This window comes from Sminthopsis crassicaudata, chromosome 3 (genome assembly GCF_048593235.1).
Source record: "Sminthopsis crassicaudata isolate SCR6 chromosome 3, ASM4859323v1, whole genome shotgun sequence".
Lineage (NCBI taxonomy): Eukaryota > Metazoa > Chordata > Mammalia > Dasyuromorphia > Dasyuridae > Sminthopsis > Sminthopsis crassicaudata.
The window spans coordinates 616,744,402-616,764,889 of NC_133619.1; the positions used below are offsets into that span (position 1 = coordinate 616,744,402).

General features: G+C 39.3%; 1 protein-coding gene across 1 annotated transcript in view; it reads right to left on the bottom strand.

The window, feature by feature from the left end:
- FHAD1 (forkhead associated phosphopeptide binding domain 1) overlaps positions 1 to 20,488 on the bottom strand; it is a 166,164-nt gene that overhangs the window by 70,046 nt on the left and 75,630 nt on the right. The window contains exons 11-17 of the mRNA XM_074302568.1: positions 20,354 to 20,437; positions 16,883 to 17,035; positions 13,172 to 13,367; positions 8,096 to 8,166; positions 7,107 to 7,238; positions 3,372 to 3,479; positions 568 to 741 (exon numbers count right to left, since the gene is read on the bottom strand). Coding sequence (XP_074158669.1) covers positions 568 to 741; positions 3,372 to 3,479; positions 7,107 to 7,238; positions 8,096 to 8,166; positions 13,172 to 13,367; positions 16,883 to 17,035; positions 20,354 to 20,437 — 918 coding nt within the window. The remainder of the gene's footprint in view (positions 1 to 567; positions 742 to 3,371; positions 3,480 to 7,106; positions 7,239 to 8,095; positions 8,167 to 13,171; positions 13,368 to 16,882; positions 17,036 to 20,353; positions 20,438 to 20,488) is intronic.

A 20,488-nucleotide genomic window follows, 5' to 3' on the forward strand; every position in this document is an offset into this window, starting at 1 on the left:
GGAGTGGAGAATTTATAACTGGAAAAGGGGAATTTTGAAGACCCATTGAAGAAGGGTCAAGTAGATGGTACAATGAATAGAGCATCCTCTGGAGTTAGGAAGCTCTGACATCAGACACTTATTAGCTATGTAACCATAGGCAAATCATTTAACCCTCATCAAAGAGAAGGAGAAGGAAGAAAAGGAGGAGGAGGAGGAAGAGGAAGAAAAGGAAAAAGAGGAGGAAGAGGAGAATGTAGAAGAGGAGAGGAAGAAAAAAAAGAAGAACCAATCAAGGAGCTCGAAAAGGCTCAGTCAGAAAAGGAGGATAAGTGGGAGAGAGAGCATTGAGGAAGCATTTCTCTAGACATAGTAAAATCAAAACATATTTGTTTCTTTTTTTTAGTATAGCTTTTTATTTACGAGATATATGCATGGGTAATTTTACAGCACTGACAATTGCCAAGCCTTTTGTTCCAATTTTTCCCCTCCTTCCCCCGCGCCCCCCTCCCCAAATGGCAGGTTGACTAATACATGTTACATATGTTAAAGTATAAATTAAATACAATATATGTATACAGAACATACTTGTTTCTTTCTGGCTTCACTGAGTTCTGCCAAGGCTTTGCTCAAACTCAGAGCAAGGGATTCTTTTTCTTTCTGGTCTTCAGACTTTGTCCGTTGGCTTTCTTCTACCATAGTCAGTGCTTCATTTAAGTGAGAGCTTAAAACTCCCCCTTCTTTGGATTTAGACTCCACTTCCTAGAGGAGACAATCAACATCAAATGAACAAAATGCCTTTGACTTTTTCCCATTCTGTTATGGATGTGTTGAGATCTATTCTATTTTTATGTAGATACTTCAGTTTCGCTACAAAAGCTGAGGATGAGGAGAAGGAATGTTGCTCTTCTCAATTAATTAAAAAAGTGATGGAGTGATTGGTTATGAACTCCATGGCCATTCAAAGGAGAATGGCTGAACCTCGCACACAGAAAAACCAAGTGGATGAAGAATGATTATCGTCCAAAGCAGACACTGAGTGTGGCTTTAACCAGATTAAAATGTAAGAGGGAAATATTTGATAAAATGGATAAATGATAACAAATAATAAAACAAAAGTGATAAAATAATAAAAACATAGAATATTACATTCTAAAACTGAGTCACTATGTAGATATCAGGGGTCCTTATGGATAATTTAATGGTTCCTTTTATGTTTGAGTCTGACATCACTGGCCCAGATTGTAATGTGTGTAGTCCGACAGGGGATCTACTCAGTCAGTGATCAGCAAAAACACATCAGGCAGGCTCTGTAGGTCCTAGAATTAAATGGCAGGAGGGGAGTTATCCCTTTGGGAAATTGCACAATATTTCCAATAGTTCCAAACTGTTCCCTGCAGCAAATAATTATCTTTTACACCAGTTTTAAAACTAGACTGCTTTATGGATGAGGATCTTGGAATGCTAGGATCTTTACCAATGACCCAAAGGATGGGAATGATGCATGATGAGCTTAAAGAAGCTGGAGCATATTAAGAATGTTAATTGACACACATAGGAGGGAATGCCATAGACAAAATATAATGAATATTAGGCACACGCTGACAGTATAATGGCCCTATGGCTCCTCATAAGGCATCATAAGAACTCAAGAAGGTTTCCTTTCCTTTCCTTTTCTTTTTTTTTAAGCATATTTCCACTTTACTCATGTTGTAAAAGAAAAATCAGAACAAAAAGGAAAAAAACATGAGAAAAAAACCCCAAGGTGAAAATAGTTTGCTTTGATCTGCATTCAGACTCCATAGTTTTTTCTCTGAATATGTATAGTGTTTGCTATCATGAGTCTTTTGGAATTGTCTGAAGACTCCCTTTCCTCCATGACATTGAGCAGATTGTCTAGAAATGATATGGACAAGAGCAAGCAGGAATGGGAAGGAGGGGAAAACGACATCAATGGGAGAGATGAGATAGATTTACCAATTAGGAAAAAGAGGGGGAACTGGGTAGTACAGTGGATAGAGCAGTGGTCCTCAAACTTTTTAAATAGGGGGCCAGTTCACTGTCCCTCAGACTGTTGGAGGGCTGGACTATAGTAAAAACAAAAGCTTACATTCTGTCTATACCCCTCAGCCCATTTGCCATAACCAGCGGGCCGCATCTGGTCCGAGGACTGTAGTTTGAGAATCCCTGGGATAGAGTAATGGTCCTGGAGCCAGGAGGACATGAGTTCAAATCTGGCATGTTACTAGCTATGTAACCATGGCCAAATCACTTAACCCCAATTGCCTTAACCCCCCTCCCCCATGCTCATTCCCAAGCCAACATCCCAGAGTATTATGGGGACCACCCCTCATCTCCCAAGCTTTGTGTAAGTATCAAGTTTGATGGTAGATGTAAAGCGAATCCTAAAATGCTACAGGAATAGTAGCTATAAGTATGTAAAATGCTTTATAAACTTTAAAATGCTATATGAATTTAGATTATGTAAAGTGCCTTATAAATTTTAATAATAACAACAATAAACACAATAGCTAGCATTATGTGCCAGAGCTTTATAATTATTATTGAATTTGATACTCACAACCACCCTTCGAAGTATATATTATTATTATCCCCATTTCATAGATGAGGAAACTGAGGCAGACAATGGTTTAAATCATTATTAAACTGTGGGTCATGATCCCACATGGAGTCTTGTAACTCAATGTGTGGATCACAAAATTATGATTCATTATCAGGAAATGTTTGATTTGTATGCCTGTTTTATATGCTTATATTCCTGGAGTCTGGTGAAAAGGGTTTGAGAGTGGAAAAAGTTTAAGAAGCTCTGGTTTAAATGACTTGTCCAGGGTCACATAGCTAGTCAGTTATCTGAGGCTAGATTTGACTTTAGTTCTTCCTGCATCTAAGCCCTGTATTTTGTGCATTATAGCATCACTTGATTGACTTAAAGTGCTACACAAATATATTAGTCATTATACTATTTACATTAAAGGGGAATTCCTTACCAAACTCTCTCTACATCAGGGAAGTCTGGAAAAACAAACAAACCTACACAAAGGCTTTCAAGTCCATAAAGCATGTCATAGAATCTCACAATAGTCTCTTGAATTTAAATACAGAGGTGCTATTCTTCACATATGATAGATGGGGAGACTGAGGTAAAATGACCAGTCCTGGATCACACAGCTCTTATGTGTTAGAGGTTAGATTTGAACCCACATTATCCCAACTCCCAGCCCAGTCCTCCATTTGCCAAGCCATCCTTCCTATGTCCAAAGGACCCCTCTTTTATCCCAAGCAAAGCCTGGAGACCTGGAATTCCCATGCTGTTAATCCTCAGGTAGGCTTCTGCTGCTGGAGGTCTCTCCTGCCCTGTCTCTGTTTCCTACCTTTTTCAGCTTTTTTAAGTGATTCTCAAGATCTTGGACTTTTTTCTTCTCTTCTTCCACAGCGGTCTTAGCTTGGTTCTTTTCTTGGATCATATGGTTCTTCCAGGCCTGAAAGTCAATCAGGAACTTTTACTGAGTGTGAACTTACTTAGGAAAAAGGGGGCTAAATACAATATGGAGAAAGAAGTGAATGAAAGTCATTACTCTCTGAATTAGGAGGACTCTTAGGAGACAGTGTCAGAACTGAGAGCATCCTTAGAACACAGAGTGTCAGAGATGGAAGGGCTCTGATAACATAGAATGTTAGAACGTAAAGTATTATCCAGACTTCAGGACTTAAACTATAAGGATGTAAATGTGAGGAAATCTTAGGACTTAGAATGTCAGAGTTGGGAGAGACTTTGAAAAAAAAATAGTAATATCAGAAGGGATCTTAAAACCTTAGATTTTTAGTGGATCTCAGAACATAGTGTTGTGCCACAGTTTTCTTTTATTATCCTGACTTGTTTTCCCTAATTATCCTGACTCAGTCTTCCTAAATTGTCTTGCCTCAGTTTCCCTAATTGCTCTGCTCAATCCTGCAAAACCACCCCTCCCTCTTAATCAGAATATTTGATAAGGATAAAAGAGCTTATATTTTAGAACATCAGAATGCCTCTCCCCATCCCAAGTTATCAGAATATCAGATACTGTCTTATCAAGATGCCTCTCCCCATCTCTGGGGTGCCTCCCCCATTACGTCATCTCATCTCCTCACCCCACTCTGTCAGAGTCCCATTCCTGCTCTCAGGCCCTGACTCTGCCCCTGCCTCAGTCTAACCCCTGAGTCTGAGCCATGTGTATATATGTCATTGAGAACTCACATTGTTTTCTGGATTCTTGGACATGATAGTCGTATTCAGCCCTGGGACCAAACCATAGATCCATTTGCTTCCAGTAAATCTCTCCCTTTCAAATAAAATCTCTATCTTGCCTCAGTTTCTCTAGCATTGCAATAGAATGCTAGAACACAGAATATCAGATTTTAAGGGATGGGGGGGTCATCTGTTCCAATTCCTTATTTGACAAGCCACTGAGATCTGTGGGGAGTCAGTGACAGGGGACAAGACAGGACTAGAACCCAATATCAGAATAATTTTTTTTTCCTACAATATAGTCACAGTCACACCATTCTTAGAAAGGGGAGCAAAGTTTCCCGGGTGTCTGCCCAGCTTTGTTTATAAAAAAGAATAGTGGAAATACTTGTCTAAACCATTCCTAATTAAGGAGGCAACTTGCCAGTGAATGTATTCAGGTCAAGTTGCTTAATGCAGTCATTGAAATGTGGGAATCACCACTGTGAATATGGAAAAAATGCAGAGTCTACCAGTGTGGGAGGTAGGTAAAAAGCAGGGAAAACTGGTTAGGTTGTTCCCACTCTCTCCCTGCAAGGGGTAGAAGGAATTAACTCCAGGCCCTTCTCACTTATTCCCAGCTTGTGTTTCTATAATTGGTTAATAAGTGAATTGTTTGGCTTTGAGAACACTTTTTTATCCACGGAAACAATGGTATAAATTGTGGCTAGCTTCCCAGGCCAGCTCACAAGAAACCTATTGGGCCTGTTATATGGTCTAACTACTGTATGTCGGAATGAATAATAATTGTGCTGTTTTATTCTCAATTGAACCAAAAAATATAATTAAACTGAATAAAGGGCAGCTTAAATTGCAGCCCCCCAACAATGCTGACACTCATAGAAAAGAAGGTTTAGTTAAAGGAGGAAAACAAAGTTTTGTGAATTTTTTTTCTTATAAGGACTTTTGGGTATATTTAAAGCCTTTTTAATGACATGTCACTTAGAAAATTTAGAATTGGAAGAGACTATGGGCTCCTCCAGACACCAGTTAGGTGGTATGGCAGATAGAAGGCCAGCTCTAGAGTCAGGAGGACTTGAATTCAAATCCTCTCTCAGGTAGTAAACCTAGGTGAGCCATTTCACCTCTGTCTGCCTCAGTTTCTTCATCTGTAAAATAGGGATGATTATAATAGCACCTATTTCCCATGGTGTTGTGAGGATCAGATGAGATGATAATTATAAAGTAATTAGCACAATGACTGGCACTTAGTAAGTGCTATAACAATGTTAGATATTATTGTTATTATGAATTATTATGAATAGTGGTTGGATTTTTCATCAGAAGATCTGAATTTAAATCCTGGCTTTGTTACCTTCCATCTGTTTGGCACCAGGGCCATTTTTAACTAACCAATTTAATTAATAATTTAATGGATCTTGTTTTTATACTCAGGAAAGTGGGGATGCTGGATTAGATGGACTCTAAACTCAAAATCCCGTGATCCACATTGCCCCTTCCTCTTTTAGTTTTCAGCTTCCTGATATACAATAATAATAACAATAATAACAAATATTGATGATAGCTAACATTTACAATAATTGACATATCTATCTATCCATTCATCTATCTTTTATAGAATGCCAGGCTCTGTCCTAAATGTTTTATATTTACCTTATTTGATCCTCACAAAAAAAAATCCTGTAAGGTAGATGCTATTATCCCCATTTTATGGTGAGACAGATTTGGCCAGAGTTATACAATTATTAAGTGCCTGAGGATGGATTTAAATTCACTTCCTTCCTGACTGCAGGTCCAGTGCTTTCTATCCATTGAAAGATTGCATTTGGTGTACTTTAAAGACCTTCCTAGCTCTGTTCTTGAGATTCAGTTGGCCAAGTGCCATCAGAATTATCCTTTCCCTTCACCTGCTTTTCTTGACTTTTTATGCTAGGAAATAGTGTAAAGAACATTAGTCTTAGAATCTGAATACCTTCATTCAAATCCTAATCTTTATTTGTTTGAGGGAAGTAGATTTCCATATCTGGGAGCTTTTTCATCTCAAATGTGAAGGACTGGACTCTAGGTTCCAGCTCTCAACCCCACAATCAGTTGTATAAGAACTCCTGTATTATGTTCTTACTAGGTGCTAAGTCCGTACTTAACAATTCTCTAGGTCAGAGTTCACATCTTTAGTTCAAACCTTTAAAGGAGTTTACACGTTTAAAGATGCAAGTTCCTTGGCTGTAGGAGTTCCCACAAGCCCTTGGGAGTACCCACAAGCCCATTCTCTGGGAAGATAAAAGGAGGCAACATTGAGCCTAGAGAGTTATTCTGGATTGGGTCAAGTTCAAGACTTCCTAGGAGAATTTCAGGGAAGCTGGAGGAGATTCAGAGCCAGAATTCAGGAAGATGAGGAATTGAGATTCTACCTTTGCTCTGGCTGGAGCTCCAGAAGCCTCCCAAGAAACCTGCTCACAGAGAAAAGGATTAATAGAAAAGAAACCTCCTCCCAGAGAAGGATTACAATTGAGAGACAACAGGATGCTACAGTTTGGCGCCCAAAGTGGGGCAAGGACTTTTGCTTATCCTGACTCTGACTGATTCTGAGCCCTTCAGAGTGGGCTAGCCTGGACTTAACACTCCTGACCACAGTTAATCAGTGGGTCAATGTTTACTAAACACTCACTATGTGTTAAGCTCTGGGGACACACAAAAAAGGCAAAAGGCAGTTGCTGCCCTCAAGGAGCTTGCAGTCTAATTTAGTCTTATTATGGACCACAGTATCAGATGGAAGTACACAGATTCTTCAGCTAAGTACAAATCCTGGATAATAGAGAGGAAAAGCTCTCAGCCAAGTCGATCAAACAGGATAAAAATAATAATAAAGAAATGACTTTACCCGGTTTTCCTCTTCTAGCTTTTCATGCAACTGCTTGATCTGTTCCTTTATCTGTCTCTCATGCTCTGAGCTTTGTTGTTTCATCTTGTGCAGCAGGGAATGGTGAACCTCCTGTAGTTTTTTGACATCCACCTGGAGGAGAATGGAGCCAGTGCAGGTCATGAGCACAGAGGGAAGAACTATCATGGCCCAGGTAGAACACACAGTAAATTGTGCCATGGCTCAAGCTGAGGTTCCTACCAGGTAACCAGCACAAAGGGAATAATTCCTGGTTTTGGGGTGTGTGTGTGTGTGTGTGTGTCTGAGAGAGAGAGAGAGAGAGAGAGAGAGAGAGAGAGAGAGAGAGAGAGAGAGAGAGAGAGGGGAGAGACAGAGATAGAGACACATAGAGAGACTCAGAAAAAGAGAGGCAAAGAAAAAAACAACAAAGAGATAGAAATAGAGACAAAGAGAGAGACAGAGACAGAGACACAGAGAGACAAAGAGGGAAAACAGAGACAGAAACACAAACAGATAGAAAGAGACAGAGACAGAGAGGCAAAAGATACAAAGACAGAAATAGAGAGACAGATACAGGGATATACACGGAAATTGATTGGGGGGGGGGAGGTGTATTTCCAGAGAAAGTGTAGCAGAAAGGTCCCTGTTCTGGGACAAGATGATGGCTGGGTTTAGTTTTAACTTCAAATTGAGCACTACTTTATTATCCAACTATGGACAGATGTCATTCATCATCTGGGCTTTAGTTCCATCTCTCTCAAATGATGGGTTTGAATACATGTCTGCAAGTCTCTTTTAGCAGAGTTGTGTAATATTCTCCCCCACCCCCACCTCATCCTATGGATCCCTTTTCTGTCTCTCATGTGGGAGGGAGTAGCTTCACTAGCTAAGTTATTAAAAAGCTCCAAACATCCAAGGAATTGCACCGATGCTAAGTAGCATAGTTGCTATCTGAAATGAATTAAAATGAAACAAAAATGCAATATTACCTGGAGGTCCTGGTTCTTCTTTGCAATTTTCTTATGATTTTCCAGAAACTTAGTCAAATATGAGGGCACTCCTTAAGGAAGATGCAAAAAAAGACAATTAGTATCATTAATTTGGATTTCTCAATAGAATACCTGGTAACAGTGTGTGTGTGTGTGTGTGTGTGTGTGTGTGTGTGTGTGTGTGTGTGTGTGTGTGTATGTTATGGATGAGGAAACTGAGTCAGAGGGGAAATGGTGAGGCAGACTTGGTCTTTGATTTCACTGACTTAGGAACTCCCAGATTGAGAAAAAGCTGTCTACCAGTGCAGATCAGCACCTCCCTCTAAATTTTTTAGTCTCAAAAAGTTGCCTAGACTACTGAGGTTTTAAGAGATATGCCCAGGATGTGGGCAGGATTTGAACTCTGGATGACACCCAGGATGAGTCACTTTTTGCTTTTCCATGACATCTTGGCTAACCCAAAGTGTGCTCAAGAGTAGGAAAATGAAGAAAATCTATCCGTTCCATGCAGGACAATTGTCAAGACTCTGAGTAAGGATAAACTATGTTTTTCCACATTAAAGGCAGAGAATGGGGCACTCCATTGCTTGGCAATATATCTTATCAATGCCCCAAACATATGAGGTTTCATTGGAAGGAGTATACCTTCTGCCAATGCAGCGCGCAGCTCGTCTATAACTGAGGGGATGGGAGTTGCGACCCCAAATCCATCTCTCAGTAACAGCCCTTCTAGGGACAAGCATTCCAGGACTTAGCTAGACTTGAATTGCAAAGGTTTAAGGTTTTCAGGATGTCAGAGACAAAAAGGCCTTGGAATACTAGAATACTAGATCTAGAAGAGGATGGAGAACTAGAATGACACAGCTAGGCGAGTCCTCAGAGTCTAGGATGTCACAGGACCTCAAAATACAGAATACCAAAGTTGGAAGGAGCCTTAGAACACAGCATGTCAGAGCTGGGAGGGCTCTTAAAACATAGAATATTAGAACTAGAGGGAGCCTTAGGACATAGAATGTGAGACCAAGAAGGACCTTAGAACCCAGAATGTCAGAACTGGAAGAGCTCTTAGAACACAAATGTCCCAGCTGGGAGAGTCCTTAGAATACAGGATGTCAGAGCTGGGAGAGGCCCAAGGTCACAGAGTTAGTGCAATGAGTGGGCTGTTGGACTTTGCAAACCTCCCTGTGAAAGAAGAGATGTTTGGATTTGTCTAAAGATGTGCTTAGTTGACATAAGGGAGAAAGAAGGCTCAATCACTTTGACTCCAGTTTAGGATTACTGGCAGATGGTAGTCACCTCCAGTAACTGGGGGCTTACCACTTACTGAAGTATATCCTAATTCAACTGTTGAACAGCACTATTAGGAGACTCTTCCTTCTTTAAATTCATGATCTACCTTCCTGTGATTTCTATCCACTTAACATCTACAACATTGACTCTGTTATCTTGACTTCTGAAGGACATATTGGAAAAATATCTCCTAGAGCAAGAGTTCATAACTTGGCTTCCCAGACCAGATTTCAAGGGATCTATGAACTTGGCTAATTAAAAAAAATAACCTTTAAATATTCATTAACCCCTAACTGAAATTTATAATTTCCTTTATTTATAAATTAAATGTAAAATTGCCTGTTTTATATAAAATTATGTATTTTTATATAAAATTTTATAATTTTTATAAATATAAAATTACAAATTAAAAAATTAATGAGAACTCCAAAGGCTTTATCAGTAACTAAAGAGAATACAAAACAACAACCATAAGAATCCCTGACCGCTAGAACCTTCCTTTGTACAGGCCCTATCTGTGAGAGTGAGAGACCCTGTGTAAAACTTAGGACCCAGGGTTTCAGAGAGTCACTGGCCAGCTTGCCATAGGTTCCATGTTCTCCTGCTGCCTCCCTTTCCCTTTTCTCTAATTGGCTGCTGCCATTGCTGATGTCTCCCTCCCAAATGGGAACTTGGACCACATACAATAGCGGATGAACACATAGCAAAGTTGGAGTAGTTTCTGAGGCTTTCTCTTTCTAGAAGCAGGAGATTAGTGCCAACCAGAGGCCCTAGGCTTGAATCCCAACTCTGCCATTAATTGCTGTCAGGATTTTCTCAAGTATAAAATGAGACCTGGAGATAGCCCTGTGTGGTCCAATGGAATGAATTCTGGAATTTGGAATAAGAGAACCTGGATTTGGATCCCACTCTGCCACCTGATTACATATGTGATCTTGGGCAAGATATTTAATTTCTATTCCTCATCTATAAAATGAGGAGCTGCACTAAATGACTTCTCAGAGCTCCTTTCAGCTTTACATGTCACCATCCTACAATCAGATAGACTTCCCGGCTCTTCCCCAGCTTTAAGTCTGATGGGAGAAATGGGAGGGAACAAGCAATTCTTAAGCATCTATTATGTACCAGCTATTGTGGAAATCCTTCAGAAATATCGACTGGACAATCAAAAGACTTAAGTGAGCATTGAAAAAGACTTCCTGATGAGAGGTGATAGACTGGGTGAAAAATAAGATGTGTATTTTTTTATTATGGTAGGGAATTTGTTTTGCTTAATTATGCTTACATGTTACTATGACTTTGTTTTTCTTCTTTTTCAGTTGAGGAAGGTTAGAGAGAAAAGGGTTGTTTGTTTGTTTTTTTTAAACTGAGGTAATTGGGGTTAAGTGACTTACCCAGGGTCATACAGCTAGGAAGTATTAAGTGTCTGGGACCACATTTGAACTCAGGTCCTCCTGACTTCAGGGCTGGTGCTCTACCCACTGCACCACTTAGCATCCCCAAAAGAGTTTTTTTTTTTCTGAATTGAAAAAAAAATTTTTTTTAAAAAGAAGACCAGCAGCTACTTAATGTATTTTTGGGTTGGGAATAAGCTTTAAATGAGCTTACTCCAAGCATCTCCAGAATGTATTTTCTATGATTGAGCTCTCTTTGTGTCCCCAGAAACTTCCACAAGGTCTTTCATACAGAAAAAACTCAATAAGTGCTTATTAGTATTGGTGCTGATGAACTCCTCTGCTGCTGCTCTCTTTAACAGGAAGTATGTTACAGGAGTCAGTCTCTGATCAATTCAGTTGAATTAAAAATACATTTAGGAAGCTCTGAGTATATATACAAGGCATTGGGGACACAAAGGTAAAATGACACTGCTTCCTACCCACAAGAGATTTCCAGTCTCCTACAGAGAAAGCATGGGTATAAGAGCGGGCAAGAGAGTATGACTTAGGATTCATGAGATGGGCATTCTGTCCCTCACTTTCTATGAGTCACTTCTTGGGAAAGTCACTTCTCTCTGGGTCTCAATTTTCTCCTCGATAATGTGAGTGGACTGAAGTAAATGTTCCTTCAAGTCCTGTCCAGATTTGACATCCTTTGATTTTTATTACTTCATCAAAGTGTGTACAGGAGAATAAAATTGAGCAGCTTGAGAGATTCAAGTTTGGAGGGACCACTCCTGGGGAGACTGACTAGATAAGGAGTTCAGAGAAGCATCCAGACTAACTAATGAAACAACTGTCTCATCCCTACAAGGGGTCACTTAGTGAAGGGGAACTTGGTCTTCCCCCAAGGTAGCCTCACCCATTCTAGAGGGCACCATATGGCTTATTTCTCTTTTCTAGGTTGGGACTTTGGCATAATAATCCCCTGGAAAAGAAATCTTATTTGGGCACCAACATTCTGTCCAAGCTGACGAAATAAAGGGTAATGGAACATTAAGCTCAGCTTGTTGTGTCTTGTCTCCATTATCCTCAGTCTTTTATCTTGTGCCTTCTCAGAGTTAAGCAATTATAACAAGAGAATATAGTCTCTCATAATTCTAACACCACTGGAATTCTGATGCTCTGACATGTAGTTATTTCAATTTGATTCAGTTCAAACTAGGTTCCTTTGGGGAAATTCAGGAGAATTTCACTCTAACCATTAAAATGATTTGAGATTTCCAAAAGTATTAGGGAAAAACTAATTTTGGGGATTGGAAAGTACAGTAGAGTATAAAAGCAAAATGAGACAAGAGAAAGAGAATATGTAGAACATGCTTCCAAAGCCTTTTTTTCCCAATAAGATTTCATGGGACCAAAGAATGTCACCAGAATGGGAAAGGACCTTAGAAGTACTTTAGACTTGGAATCATTGAATGTTCCAGCCTTAGATCATTGAATGTTCCAGCTGTAACTGTAGAGCACAGAATGGTAAAGGCATGAGGGATGTAGACTATTATAAATGGGATATATCTTAGAAAACATAGAATGTTAGAACTGGAAAAATCCTTAGAATACAAAATGTCAGAGCTGGGAGGGCCCTAAGAGCACAGGATATCAGAGCTTGGAGGGCCTCTAGAACCCAGAATGTCAAAGCTTGGAGAGCTCTTAGAACAAAAACTGTCAGAGCTGGGAGGACCCTTAGAACATAGAATGTCAGAACTGGGAGGGCCCCTAGAAGCCAGAATGTCAGAGCTGGGAGGGCCCTTGGAACCCAGGAGGTCAGAGCTGGGAGGGCTCTTAGAACAAAAAATGCCAGAGCTGGGAGAGTCCTTAGAACACAAGATGTCAAAGCTGAGTGGGCCCTTAGAACACAGAATGTCAGAGCTGGGAGGGCCCTTAGAACACAGAATATTAGAGCTGGTATAGAACACAAAATGTCACAGTTGGGAGGGTCCTTAGAACACAAGATATCAGAGCTAGAGATGATGGAATAAACATGCAGAATGAGACATTTCTGGACATGGACAATATCAGAAAATTTTTTTTGACTTGATTTGTTTCAAGGATTTTGTTTTTCTTTTTTGGGACAAGTGGAAAAACAGGAGGGAGTGGAATAAATGCTTGATAAAAATGAGGAGATTGGACCCAATAGCTCCCAGTTCTAAATCCATGATCCTATGGTTATTCTATGTCCTCTTGGTCTTAGGATAGTTTCATTTTTGTTTTTGTAGCTCCAGTGCCTGGCACATAGGAGGGGGCTAATAGATACTTGATTGGTTCACTTTAGTGATTCATCAAAATTAGAACTGGTAGGATGAAATAAAGATAGAGAAGAAAAGGCAGCTGATCTAGTAGACCCAAGGACCTTTGTCAGAGTGAGACAGCTCAATGCCCACATCCTTCAGGAGATGCTCAAACTTCTCCACCCAGAACACCACCACCTGCAGGATCTCCACAATTGCTTTGTGCAGCCACGTCACAGAGGCATCCACGGAGAACTTCTGAAGGTGACTGAGCTGCTTTTTCAAGTCATTGCTACAGCAAGACAATCTCAAGCAAATCTGAAAAAGGTAAGATGACAGCAGAAGTTATGGATGGGACAGGACTCAAAGGACCCCCAAAGAATTCCTAGAGTATGGCCTTCTCCATTTTGCTCATCCTTCCTCTCTACCTGTAACAGTGTCAAATATGCAGTCTGGTTAAGGGGAATGGGAGGGCGACTGATGTGTCTAGTTATATTAAATTTCTCTGTGGCTTCCTTGTCCTTTATCCATGCTGGGTTTTAGTTTATGATGGCCATATTAGACCAACTCCTTTTTATTCATGCAAAATACCATTTCTTCAATGTCTGTTTTATACAAAGGTCTTAGGAGATGTCCTTGTTTCAGATAAGACACAGACCTGCCCTCACTGAATGCTATATTTTTAATACTCGGCATTTTATGAGAAGCGCAGAAACAATAGTAAGAAAATGTTAGGTATGTTCTGAGGAGGGATGTTGTAAATGACCAGGGGGCAATCAGGAAAGATTTCCTGGAGAAGGAGCATGAGCTGGGCATGAATTACTCATCAGAGCCCACAAAGGCCTTATTAACTGTGTAGCCACAGGCAAATCATTTAACTTTACTAAGTCTCAGATTCTACACTTGGCAAAATGGGGACAATGACACCTGTAGTGCCATTCCTGAAGGACCCGTATGAAGTTAGTCAGATGAATTGTATAATGCTTTGCAAATTTCTGAGCTTTGTGTATATTCTTGTTATTATATTATATTATATTATTATTATATAATAACAATGGATTATAACATACCATTTACTATATACTATATACTAATCCTTAATAACAATATATTATAACACACCATATACTATATAACATATAATAATTCATGTCATATAATAAAACATAGGTTATATGTCATATTATTATGTTATATATTACATTATTTTACATACTCTAATATATTAAACAAATTATATAACATTGTATAATATAATTATTGCTATTTTCAATAACAACAATAATGATAATCATAAGGATATTAGGAGTAAAGAGGGAGAAAGGGAGGCCACTCTAAGCTTATGCAGTAACTTGGGCAAAGATAAGAGAATGAGTAAATACTTGGGCCATGCAGAAGGGACCAGGTTGCTAGGAACACAGAATTTACAAAAAGCTTATGGGCTCATGGCTTGAGAGATGAAAGGGATCTCATAGGTCATCTGATTTAAATGCCTCATTATACAGATCAGGAAACTGAAGTCCAGGAAGGTTAAGGGAAGTTAAGGATTTCCAAAATCAATTTCCATACTAGATTTTGTTTAAAAAACTAGGGCCAAATCTTATCATTTTTGTACATCATTATCATCAACAGCATCCCCACCACCACTGAAGATATAGTTTAGGTTTTGCAAAGTTTTTGTTATTAATCTTTAATAGTTTTATGAATTAAAACATTTTGGAGACACTCTGTAACAATTACTTCATTCAATCCTCACAATAACCTTGTGAATTCTTCTTCTTTTCTCTTCCCATCTTCCCATCACATTCTAAATAAGGAAACAGAGGTCTAAGGGAGATTAAAGGAACGTGCTCAAGATCACAAAATTAGTTGACATCAGAGACATCAGCTCTTTATCCAGTGGTCTACCAGCTGCTACATCAAAATGCCTGTTGACAGAAATCTCAGCCCAGTTCCTAGATTTGTGAACATGATGCCAATTTGGCATAATTGGAAAATTCTCAATTTTTTGCTTCTGAGGCAGACCGCTGCGGGGAGAGGTGCCAGAAATAAAATCAAGGGCAGGATGAAAGTGCGCCTTTATCCTGTTTGGGTAGTCACACATTCTGGCTTTCAGAGTGAACTCACAGAAGCCGCCCTTCCACCGCTGTAAGATATCAAAACTTTGCCAAGGTGGCACCAACCCATCTGTACAACAGACAAATACACTTAATGCAGGAATTGTAGATTTTTGGAAGGCACTTTTATTTTCTCTTTCCAGACAAATCCCTCTGCTGAAGGAAGATACATATAATACCAGCAAAGTCTCAGGGTTATTCTGGGTTATAGTGACCATTCAAATCATGTCTGAATAGCTGGGGAATGCAAGCATGGGATTTAAGAGTTGAAAGGAATCTTAATGATCACTTAAGTCTAACTTTATCACTTTACAGGGGAAGAAGCCCAGTTAAAGGTATGGAGATTATCATGGGACTGTGAACTTGACTCCAAATCTTATCTTTTTCTGTTCTGACCACTTTGCTTAATAAGTTGTTATTCAGGTGAAGAAAATGATGTTTGAGTGAAATATTACCAGCAGCAGTTAGCTCAAGGAAATGTGTTGAGCCTTGGCAAAAGTGGGATTTGAGGGCTGGCTGGGGATGGGGGCCAGAAATGGAAGCTGTTGGGATAAAGAACAGACTGATACAGTAGGGTCAGGTGAGGCCTGAATTTGGACAATTTGTCTCAAACACATATAATGTGCTATAGCATAAAGAATACAAGATTGAGAATTAGAAGGTCTGGACATAAGTATTGGCTCTGCTACTTACTATGTGATTTTGCAAATACTTATCTCTCTATGGGTATCAGTTTCCTTTTCTATGAAAAATGAGTGCCAGGAAGGACTCTATGATCTATGCAAAGTCCTTTGTACTCCTTAAAATACTATATAAACATCAGTAGTTGTTTTTGGAATCAGGAATTCCTGAGTTCTATTATAGTCACAGACATATGACTTTGGGCAAGTCACTTTACTTCTGCCTCAAATTCCTCTGCTAAAATATCAGGATAATAATATTCCCTACTTTTCAGGGTTGTTGTGAGGATCAAATGAGATAACAGTCGTAAAAGCACTTAGCATAGTATCTGGCACTATATTTATATAGTGGGTATTATATAAATGCTTATTCCCTATATTTTCCTGATGTCCTATTTTCTAAGCTTTCCTCCGCTCTGACATTCTGTGTTCTAAGAGTCCCTCTAGCTTTTATAATCTGTATTTTAAGGGTCCTCCAGAATTGACATTCTAGTCCTAAGAGTCCTTATAGCTCTTATAATCTTTGTTCTAAGGGCTCTCCAGCACTGACATCCTGTGCCCTTCCAACTTTGATATTCTGTGTTCTAAGCTCCCTCCCAGCACAGATATTCTGTGTTCTAAGGTCTTTCTCAGCTCTGACATTCTCTGTTCTAAGTTCCCCTTTACCTCTAATATTCTGTATTCTAAGGTCTTTTCCAGCTCTGACATTCTGTGAACGAAGTCCCCTACAGCTTTGAGATTCTGTGTTCTAAGTTCCTTTCCAGTTTTGACATAAGTGTTTTAAGAGCCTTCCTAGCTTTGATATTCTGTGTTCCAAGCTCCCTCCTAGTTCTTATGTTTTTTTCCAGCTCTGATATTTTGTGTTCTAAGCTCCCTTCCAGTTCTGACATTTTTAATTGCTCTATGAGCAATAAGCTTATATAAGAACTGCATTAATATGTCCCACGAATCCTTCCTACTCTAGAGCAGGATGATTTTCAAAACAAGAAGAGCAAAAACTAAACTAACTTGGCATTTACTAAAGTGCACAAGTGACCTGGCAGTCCTCCAAGAAGGCCTTCAGCTTTCCCATTTGGACCAAGAGTTCCTCCTTACTGGTGTCATTGGACCAGCTGCTCTTATTCATGGTGATATTTTTCTTCTGCAATTTGAAGTTGTCCTCGATGACATGGGAGATGGTTTCTACCAGCTGGTTGTGGGAAAGAACAAACAACCATCAAAAAATGGGCTAAGTTGGAGCAGCTCTGATAAAAGTGTGAAAGCAAGTGTGAAAACTGAGGAATGCTGGGAAAAAGGTAATTTCAATCCCACAGCTTGGCATGGATTCATGACTCATCACTGGAAAAATCATAGACTGGGCTCTCCTACTGATTAACCAACTTGTGTATTCATGGGCAAGTCCCTTTCCCTTTTGAATTTTAATTTCTATCTCTATATGATGAGAATAAAATTTTCCTCTATCCTTCCTAGGAACTTAGTTGTGAAAGTATCTTAACTCTAAAGAGATAACAAATGAGTTATCTGTTGAAAGGTAGTATATATAGTAAAAAGAGTTCTAGATGGAGGCTCAAAGGATCTGGGTTCCAATTGTGACTCTGTTATTTACCAGCTGCTGGGCCATTTACACAGCTTCACTAGGCCTCAGTTTTGCTCATCACTTAAGTTGGGGGAAAAATTCCTTCCTGTTCTAAATTTTTTATTATGTTTGACCACTATTTTTGATACTACCTGTGTTAACTTAGATGAGTCATTTTTCCTTACTTCCTCAGCCTCAGTTTCCTCTTTTGTAAAATGATGGAATTGGCTTTGATGGCTTTAAATTTTCTTCCTGTTTTAGATCTAAAGTTATGAGTCTTTTGGGGTTTCTTTTTCTTTTTTGTAAAATGGGCAAGTTGGATTTGATGATTTTAGAAGTCCTGTCCAGATTTGGGTCTATGATCCTATGACTTTTCTGAGCCTGTTTCCTCTCTGGGAAAATGAGAACAATTCTTCTACTACATACTTCATATGTAGTAGATATGAAAAGGAGGCTACTGGGTAGAATTAAAACACTATAGAAATGTGATTGATCAATACCAGTTATTCTGATGAGTTATTATTGAAGAGGCAACATGAAATGACATCAGAGTTGAGATTATATGTCAAGACTAATTCCAGAAAACTAATAATGATCACCTCTCAGAAGTGCAGAGTGTCAAGGCTATCAGAATGACCACATCTGACAGTATATGCAACAGCCTGATAATGCTACATATAACCCACCATCTCTCCAATAAGAGGAGTGAGAGACACTGATCACCACTGGTCCTTTGGAATCAAGACTGCTCTTGATTGTTGTCGTTCAGTTATTTTTCACTCTTTATGACCCCATTTTTCAATATCTTGTCAAATATATTGGATTGGCTTGCCATTTCCTTCTCCAGCTCATTTTACAATGGAAGAAATGGAGGCTGACAGGGTTAACTGACTTGCCCTGGATCACACAGCTAGTAAGTGTCTGAGGTCAGATTTGAACTCAGGAAGATCAGTTTTCATAATGGCAGGTTGGGTGCATGATGCACTATGGTGCCCCTAGCTGCCCCATTGTGCCTAGCTGTATTTAAATACAGAATTTGAATGAGCTGGTTTTTTCTGTTACAAAGAAATATTTGTGTGAGGTCAGTTATTAGCAATGATAGGAGTATAAGATTCAAAAAGCATCAAGAAGACAATGGAGGTAGGTTTTGGAGGAGATTCTAAAGGTGGCATTTCAGAGTATCCTGTGAAGGGTCTTTGAGATCTTCCAATCCATCTCAGTGCCTGGCGCCTAGGAGGCCATACTTTAGTGCTATTTGACCGATCAGTCTAATCATTTCATTGTTGCAGGGAAGGAAACTGAGGTCCAGAGATAAGTGACCTGCCCCTAGTTCCAGAGCCTGAGTCAGAACCCAGAACCTCTGGCTCCAAATGGAGCATGTCTGGCTGATGCCTGGAATAACACCAGGAGATTTTTAGCCTTACAAAAGCTCACTGCCTTATGCTTGACCTCTATCTATCTTTGCCTTATTGCAGAGTTAGTAAGATGTTTATTTGAGTCATAAAACTCAATGGCAGGACAGAACATGAGTGATCACAGACATGATCAGTGGTCAGTTAAAAGGCAGCAATTGGAATCCATGTGCACATAGGGAATAACAGCATCTCTGCCCTAAGGCCCAGTTCTTTGGACAGGGCCTGAGTGAGGGGAATTTTCTTTTTAATGTGTAACTTTATTTATTTTTAAACATATATTTCTTTATGAATCATGTTGGGAGAGAAAAATCAGAACAAAAGGGAAAAATCATGGAAGAGGAAAAAAATCAGAAAAAAGATGTGAATATAGCAGGTGTTGATTTACTTTCAATCTCCATAGTTCTTTTTTTGGATTGTGGGGAACTTTCTTGCCTAAACTACTAGGAGAGGAGATTATGCCATTAGAACCTGCAGAGATGGAACAGGAGAATAGGAGTAAATAACAGCGGGAATTGTGGTCAACCGGCTAGGCCACAAATCCCAAGGATGAACTAAGTGAGAAGACCAGATCTAATTGAAGTATTAAGAGATACAGACTTTTAAAGGCTCCAGGATAAAGAAAACTTGTGCTCAAATCCAAACTGTCATTCAGTGACAACTATGTGATCCTCTACAAGTTACCTAACCCCATCGTGGCAGTTAATAAAGAGGGGTTCTTAATTTGGGGCCCATGAATTTTTAAAAAAATTATAAATGTATTCAATTTAATTGATTTCCTTCAAAGATCTATATATTTTTATGTTAACCATTTTAAAGCATTTTGAGAAATCAGCTTCACTAGATTTTCCAAGGAGTACAGAATCCCTGCTCTAAGATTACAAGTTTCACATGACTAGTGCAGAGATTTGTTTGCATGACCATACATGTATAAACTATTTCAAATTGTTTGCCTTCTCAATGAAGAGGTTGGGAAGGAAGGGAGAGAATTTGGAACCCCTAAATTTAAAAACAAATGTTAAAAATTGTTTGTACATGTAATTGGGGAAAATAAAATATGTGACAAAGACTAATAAATAATATATATATGAATAAAATAATGAATAAAAAGATTGTTTTTCAAATGCTCATCTGAATTGGTAGAGGGAGTTTCCACTTTGGAAGTTTCCTATCCCAATGAAATAAAAGATCTGGGATCTCTTCCCCTACTTTCCCTCTTCAAAAAACTCTTATATCAAGGATTCTCCTTGAAGGAAAATTACTTAGGTGAATCACATGTGATTGACACCTGGTCTCAAAGGAATCGGATGAGTACTTCATGGAAATGTTGCGAGAACATCCAGGCTTTTGCTTTAATACCAGAAATTTCACAAAATCAAAACAAATCTTTTCACTGTGGTGACAGGGAGAAAGTGATGTGCCAGCCTCACAGACGGGGACATATGCTGTCAGGATGGGATTTGCAGTCACTCACACTTGACAAGCTGTGAAGGAGCCGCTGTTGAAAAGTGGGACTCACCTGCTGGTTGGTGACGATCCTGGACTGAGGAAGTTTCCCTCGGCCATAAATGGCTTCGATGATTTGACTTCGGAAATGTTCCAGCTGAAGCAGAAAGAGTGACCATCAGGCTGGAGATAGTCAGCTGTCTACAAT